The sequence below is a fragment of the Pinus tabuliformis genome, chromosome 2_2 (genome assembly GCF_031772625.1).
Source record: "Pinus tabuliformis cultivar Carrire ecotype Pingquan chromosome 2_2, CPIR1, whole genome shotgun sequence".
NCBI lineage: Eukaryota > Viridiplantae > Streptophyta > Pinopsida > Pinales > Pinaceae > Pinus > Pinus tabuliformis.
This window is the reverse complement of record NC_142300.1, coordinates 836,165,429-836,173,229: the sequence shown is the minus strand read 5'-3', so window position 1 is coordinate 836,173,229 and position 7,801 is coordinate 836,165,429. Positions and strand designations below refer to the sequence as shown.

Sequence of the window (7,801 nt, the reverse complement as noted above, 5' to 3'; positions counted from 1 at the left end):
CAAGTGTAAACCGAACCAGGTTGAGGAGTAATCTACAGTGTCAAGCAGTGCCCTGAAAACCTCATCCAAACCCTTCAAGGAAACTTAACTGCAGTTGCTCCATCTCTTCCAAGTATCGACGTGCTTAAATGAATGTTGTATAAAGAGAGAGTTCTATATATATATATACATACATACATACATACATACATACATACATACATACATACATACATACATACATACATACATACATACATACATACATACATATATATATATATATATATATATATATATATATATATATTTGTATATATATATATACATATGTTGACACCTAATACCTCTCCCTCAGATATCCCCTCGTTGCCTGTAAACATTGCCCTCCCACGTTGTGCTGCTCCTCCCATGCTGTCGCTACTCCCATATGGCTGCTCCCCTTCCTTTGGATTTCAATGTTAACTTAGATTTCTAAATTTCAAAAGAAATCAATGCTTTCTGATTCATGGTTATACCACTACTGATTTCCCGACAATAGACTCACATATATTTATTAAAAAATAAAAAATTACTTCCATTACGATTTCAGCATTGTACTTTGACAAATACAAATCTTTTAAAAATAATTCTACAAAAATAATTAAAAAACAATTTTCACAGACATATTTTTATTAAAAAATAAAAAATTGCTCTTATGATTTGAGTGTTGTGCTATGAGTTATACAAATCATTTAAAAATAACTTCGGCAAAAATTGGTTAAATAAATTTCGGCAGGTATGCCATCTACAACGTAGATCTTGTTTATCTATCCAATGTTGCAATATTGCAAAAACAAAAGTGTACGAGTAAATTTATTTGGCACTGGAACTATGTTTCCAAGTTTGTTAAAATAGTTATTTAGTTTTATTTTATAGACCAAGATCACTGACACTATCCGGTGTTGCAATATTGCAAAAACAAAAGTCTACGAGTAAATTTATTTGGCACTGGAATTTATGTTTCCAAGTCTGTTGAAATAATTATTTAGCTTTCTTTTATAGACCAGGACTACTGACACATGACATCTACAAATCCCTCGTGAGCCATGAAAGATCAATCCCATTAACATAATTCCAAGCTTGTTAAAATAATTATTTATTTTTCTTTTATAGACCAGGATTACTGACATGTGAAATATGAAAATCCCTCTCCAGCCATGAAAGATCAAGCCCTTAACCATATTTGTGGGACAGAGAAGATTCGCCTAATTTTTTTTGGAAATATTAATCCCAACCACCTCCTTAAACACACTGACAAAAATCATGCTTCCCAGTGAACTACTAGGAGGTTAACTTTTTTAGTGAAGATGGAAGGAATGAACTCAGCATAGTATTTGGCAAAACATCATAAAAGTTAAGGCATTTAATGAAGTTTGGTAAATAAATATGGCCAAGCATTTACAATGCGACTATTGCCCACATTCCAAAACATCAACGCGATTGTTGCCCACACACCACAACACCTGTGCATTAATTATTTTCTCTGTCATGTATTAATGTCAAATTTGTATGTTGAGATAAATATGGATGTAAAAGTCATTTATAAGTGAGAGAGGTTGAGGGGAAAGTTAGAGAGGGAGAGAGGTAGTGAGGAGAAAACCGTGGAGCGCAATCTCATATGAATGTATTTTCATGAATTAGAATTTAATCCTAAGTGTTATTTTGTTGCTCAAAGCTTTACTATGTTTTACTCTATTTCATCGTGAGTAAATTCTGTGTTTTATTAAGCCTCTATGTAGTTGCGATATCCCTGCTGCAAATGAATCCTTTAGCCAAACTCCCCTCCTCTACCTCATGTGATTTTTTTTTTCTAACATGGTATCAGAGCGAGCTAACCTTTGTTAGTGTAAAAACAAGTGTTTTTACTAGCAGTTAAAATTGTTTTGAGGGCAGATTTTTTTTAGCATTTTTACCAGCTGGCAGAAAGTTTTGTTTTTCTCACTTAGAAATGGAAACATCAAGCACACTTGACTAATCCTCAGATACCTTAGATTAATGGAAAAAATTATGATTACTGGGCTGTTACAATGAAGACCTTGTTTTTTCTCAAGCCATTTGGGATTTGGTGGAGAATGGTTTTCAAGAACTAGCAGATGCAGCAACATACAATGTCTTGTCTCAAGAAGAAAGAGATTTGTTAAGGGACAACAGGAAGAAGGATGAAAAATCTCTCTTCTACACTTTTCAAATAGTTCATGAAAATGTTTTACCAAGGGTTGCAACAACAATGAAGTCCAAGCAAGCATGGGACACCCTCTAGATAGTCTACCAAGGCATGGAAAAAGTCAATACAACAAAATTGCAAATTTTAAGAAGAGATTTTGAAACACTTTGTATGAAAGTGTCTGAGATGTATACTTGTTTCTTACACATGTAATTGGGATGGTTACTCGGCTCATGGTGAGACACTTGAAGAAAGAAGAATAATTGAGAAATTTTTGAGGAGTTTGCCAACAAGGTTTGATGGCATTGTTGTGGTCATAGAACAAACAAAGGATCTCTCACATTTCTCAATGGATGAGTTTCATGCATCACTGATTTCTCATGAACATAGACTAAATAGAGCAACAAGCTCCTCATTGGAGCATGCCTTCAAGACACAAGTTTCATTTAGTCAAGGTAGAGGCAGAGGAAGATGATATGCTAGAGGAAGAGGAAGAAGCCCACATAGAAGTGGAAGAGGCATCAATCAAAATCCAAGTCAAGACCCAAGCCAAAATCAAGCACATGGTCAGAGGTATGCTAAATCTCAAGTCCAATGTCATTACTGTTAGAAGTATGGTCATTATGCAAATGAATGTAGAAATAAGAAATATGACATTAGTAACAAACCAAGTGTAAATTTCACAAAAGAAAATCAAAGCCATGATAGCATGTTTTTAGCTTGTAATGTAGCACTAGAAAAACAAAGTGATATATGGTACCTAGATTTAGGGTGTAGCAACCGCATGTTAGGGAACATAGAAATGTTTTCCAATCTAGATGAAAGTGTGAAATTTGAAGTGACATTAGGCACTGATAGCAAAGTATATGTCATGGGAAAATGAAGAGTTAATATCCTAACAAAGAAAGGGGAGAAGAAGTACATCTCAAATGTTTACTTTGTCCCCGATTTGAAGCATAACCTCATAAGCATTGGACAACTCATTCAAAAGGGATACAATATCTTCTTCAAAAATAATGTGTGCACAATTTTGGATAGGCCTCCAAGCAGACAATTGATTGCAAAGGTTCAGATGACAAACAATAGAATGTTTCCCATAAATATAAGATCAGATTTTAAAGAAGAAGGTGCACAAGCACAACTATCAATGAACTCACAAGAGAATGGTAGAAAGGATGCAGCTGTCATATAAGTGAACTATCAAGCAGAGTTAAAAGATTAAAATTGGTTATGGAATTTGAGATTTGGACATCTCAACTTTGGAGGTTTGAATTTGTTGCATTGCAAAGGCATGGTGAAGGGATTATCACTCATAGAAACACCAGACAGCCTATGTGAAGGACGTATCTTGGGAAAGAAATATAGAGAGACATTTCCAATAGGAAAGTCAATAAGGGAAAAGTAACCTTTGGAGATTGTCCACTCAGATGTATGTGGACCAATGCATACACCATCAATTAGTGGCAACCACTATTTATTGACCTTCATACATGACTACACAAGGAGGACACGAGTCTATCTCCTAAAGAAAAAGTGAAGTGTTTGAGTGCTTTTGCCAATACAAAGCTCTTGTTGAGAAGCAAAGTGGAAATTAAATCAAAGTCCTTAGCACTGAAAGAGGTGGCAAATACATCTCAAATGACTTCTTTCAATTTTCCAGGGAGCATGGAATTCACAAGTAATTTACAACAAGGTATACACATCAACAAAATGGTGTGGCAGAAAGGAAGAATAGGATCATTATGGAAATGGAAAGGAGTATGTTGAAAGCAAAGCATTTGTGAAATGATTATTAGGTTGAAGTTGTCACATGTACAACGTATTTCTTGAATAGATTTCCAACCAAAAGCGTCCATAACATAATTCCTGAAGAGGCATGGAGTGGAAGGAAGCATAGTGTCACTCGCATGAGAGTCTTTGGATGTGTGGCATGTGCACATGTCCCAAATGAGTTGAGGAAGAAGTTGGACATTAAGGGGGAGAAATGTATATTTGTTGGATATAGTGATGAATACAAGGCATAAAAAATCTATAATCCATTAACCAAGAAGGTCATAAACAACAGAGCTATGAAGTTCATAGAAGAAGAAGCATGGGATGGAAGTTTAGAGAAAACAATCAATGTGAAAGCATGTATATCACATGAGGACAAAGAGGAATTGACAGCAACAAGTAATTCCTCAAAAGTGACTCCCTCTACTCCCATTCAAGCGCAACAAAGCAAACAACAAGTAATACCATTAACAAATAATATGACAGAGCAGCATAGTCAAACAAGTGCTTCTCCAAGCATGCCGCAAAGCGCAACACCAAGTGACATGCCATGCCCATCTTCAACAAACATGAGAAGACCAAAATTCAGAAATTTAAATTAGATTTATGAGCATGATGAAGTTGATAGTAGCGCTGGTCCGAATCCCTTATTTGCATTATTTTTTCATGTAAATGACCCAATCCATTTTGAAGATGCAATCAAAGAAGAAAAATGGGTTGCGACAATGGAGGAAGAAATAAAAGCAATAAAAAAGAATGACACATGGGAGTTAGTGAACCATCCACAAGGAAAAGAAGTAATTGGAGTGAAGTGGGTCTATAAGACCAAAAGCAATGTTGACAGAAAGATTGAAATTCAGAAAGCAAGGCTAGTTGTCAAAGGATACAAGTAGCAACATGGAAGAGATTATGCAGAGACATTCGACCTTGTCGCGAGGATGGAGACAGTGCATACAGTTGTTGTGACTACCATGTAACATAATTGAAAAGTGTATCAAATGGACGTAAAATCAACGTTCTTGAATGGAGTGCTGAAAGAGGAAGTGTATGTTGCACAACCACCTGGTTATGAGGTAGAAGGCCAAGAAGGCAAAGTGTATCGGTTGAGGAAATCTCTTTATGGGCTAAAACTAGCACTGCGTGCATGGTACAACAAGATAGATACCTACTTGTTGGACAATGGTTTCGACAAATGTGATGGTGAACCCACTCTTTACATCAAAGAGAGCGATGGTAAGATTATTATTGTCATCTTATATGTAGATGATTTTATCTTTATGGATAGTGATGATTTCCTCATCACTGATTTCAAACAAGTCATGAAGAATGAGTTTGAAATGACTAACTTGGGGTTTTAAGATATTTTTTGGGCATAGAAGTGAAGCAAACAAAAAATGGCATTTTTATCTCTCAAGCAAAGTATGTAGTAGACATTTTGGAGAGGTTTAAGATGCAGAACAACAAGACCGAACCAACTCCAATTGTCATGGGGTTGAAGTTAAGCAAAGAACATTGCAGCAGCAATGCCAATTCAACATTATACAAAAGCATGATAGGCATCTTGATGTATTTGACCGCCACTAGGCCGGATATAATGTATGCAGTAAGCTTCGTGTCGAGGTTCATGGAGACACCCAACGAGACACATTGGAAAGCAGTGAAAAGGATTCTAAAGTATGTACAAGTGATTTCAAGCTGACGGTTACACTGATAGTGATTGGGCAGGAAGTGTCGATGACATAAAGAGCATGTTAGGGTATGTTTTTTATTTGGATTCCGGAGCCACTTCATGAGCCTCCAAGAAGAAACTGATAGTGTCACTGTCAACAGAAAAAGCTGAATATGTCGCTACAACAACAACAACATGTCAAATAGTTTGGATGAGAAGGATGTTGACGGATCTTTGCCACGACCAAGAGGGAATGACAACTATTTTCTGCGACAACACATCGGCAATTACATTATCAAAGAATTCTGTTTTTCACAAGAGGACCAAGCATATTGATGCTAAATATCATTTTATCAGAGAGTTGATTAGCAATGATGAAATTGTGTTGCAGCACTGCAGGTCACAGGAACCATTTTTTGATATTTTCACAAAGCCATTGGCATGTGAAAGTTTTTTTTATCTTAGAGACAGTTTGGGAATTATCAATGGTGACAGCTGTTATTAAGGGAGAGTGTTGGAAATATTAATCCCAACCACCGCCTTAAACACACTGAAAAAAAACCACGCTTGCCCAGTCAACTACTACGCAGTTGCGTTTTTGAGTGAAGACGGAAGGAATGAAGTCGAAACAGAGGTACAACGCCGACCATTCCGCAACACATCACAAAATTTAAGGCATCTAATGAATTTTGGTAAATAAATATGCGCAAGCATTTACTGTGGACTATTTCCCACACTCCACAACACTTGTGCATTAATTATTTGCTTTGTCATGTATTAATGTCAAATTTGTATTGTTATCATTGAAAATTCTGTTTCCAAAAATTTGCTCAGATTAGCTTAAAGACAAAGTGTTTTCGCAGCGCATGAATCCTTTAGCAGTTTCGCAGCGCAACCTGTTTTAGTGATTTCGTAGCGTGCTACGAAATGGGGGATTTGTTTGAATCCATAGTAGCTGTCATGCAAAATAGTTCTGGGGCGGATACATTTTACAGGTGGCAGGTTCTCAAGAAGTCATCATCAATGCTTGTCATTAAGTTTGGTCAGTGTGAGTTTCTTAGAAAGGGTGCAATAATTGGTTCATTGATGGATGCATGACCAATGCCTATCATACAGCCATTTGGGCAGCAATCTTTGTTCAATAGATATGTGGACAGCTATTACAATGATGCTAATGGATCTGTTGGTTCTTCATATCATACAAAGACACTTAAACTCACCCCAGCATGCAGAGGCATAATTTTGTACCTATGGAACCATCATGGACAAAGAATATTAACCTCAATGTACTTATTTTTTGTGTCTTGGTTTATAATGATGCACATACATGAACCAGTTGCTTCTGTTTGCTTCAGTCCAGGAAATGATGATATTTTGTATGCAGCATATGCAAACACAGTTACTTGCTTGGATGTGCGCATGGCACCTTCCAGTGGACAAGTGCAAAAGTACACATTCAATACAGAGGACATAAATCAGATTACTATGAACTTTAAGTCATCTTTTCTTGCGGCTACAGATGACAGTGGAGAAGTAAAGATTATTGACATTCGTCAACATTGCCTTTACAAAACACTCAGATCCGTACACACAAATATTTGCAGCTCTGTGCAGTTTCATCCTTGGCGGCCATGGGAAGTTATATCTAGGGGATTAGATTCAAAAATTGTAGCATGGGACTTTTCAAGAGGAAGGCAACAAATGGTTATAGACACTGCAGTTCCCACCACAGAAAATGCAGAAAATGCCTCGAGTACAAATCAAATTTGTAATCCTCCTTTTGTTCATGCTTTGGCGGTTCCAGAGGAAAATACGGATAAAAAAAAACCAGGTTGTTGCTGCAGCAAGAGGTGATGGCACCATTGAAATTATTGATCTCAGATTTGAGTCATACGTGACAGGAGCAAAAAGTAAGCAATCATTATAATGTATGCCAAATTTGGGAATCTGGAGTTCGCACGTCAATTGTTTGACCGAAGACATCAACGAGATGCCGTCTCATGGGGTAACACGATTGCTGCTTATGCTTAGAGTGAAGATGTCAAAGAAGCCTTGAGGCCGGAAGGAGTGAGCCATGATATTGTTATCATGGTTAGCGTATTGCCAGTGGGTGCGCACTTAAGGGTTCTACGATGTCGTGAATGGATCCATGCCCACATGATGAAGATTGAACT

General features: G+C 36.8%; 1 protein-coding gene across 1 annotated transcript; it reads left to right on the top strand.

The window, feature by feature from the left end:
• The first annotated feature begins 6,944 nt into the window (after positions 1–6,944).
• On the top strand, positions 6,945–7,481 carry LOC149195573 (uncharacterized). The gene has a single exon (XM_089407961.1). It carries the CDS (start codon positions 6,945–6,947, stop codon positions 7,479–7,481), a length of 537 nt encoding a protein of 178 aa, XP_089264087.1.
• The last annotated feature ends 320 nt before the right edge of the window (positions 7,482–7,801 follow it).

Excerpts from the sequence above, each read along its gene's own strand:
- LOC149195573 (XM_089407961.1), top strand. The coding sequence starts at position 6,945 with ATGCACATACATGAACCAGTTGCTTCTGTTTGCTTCAGTCCAGGAAAT.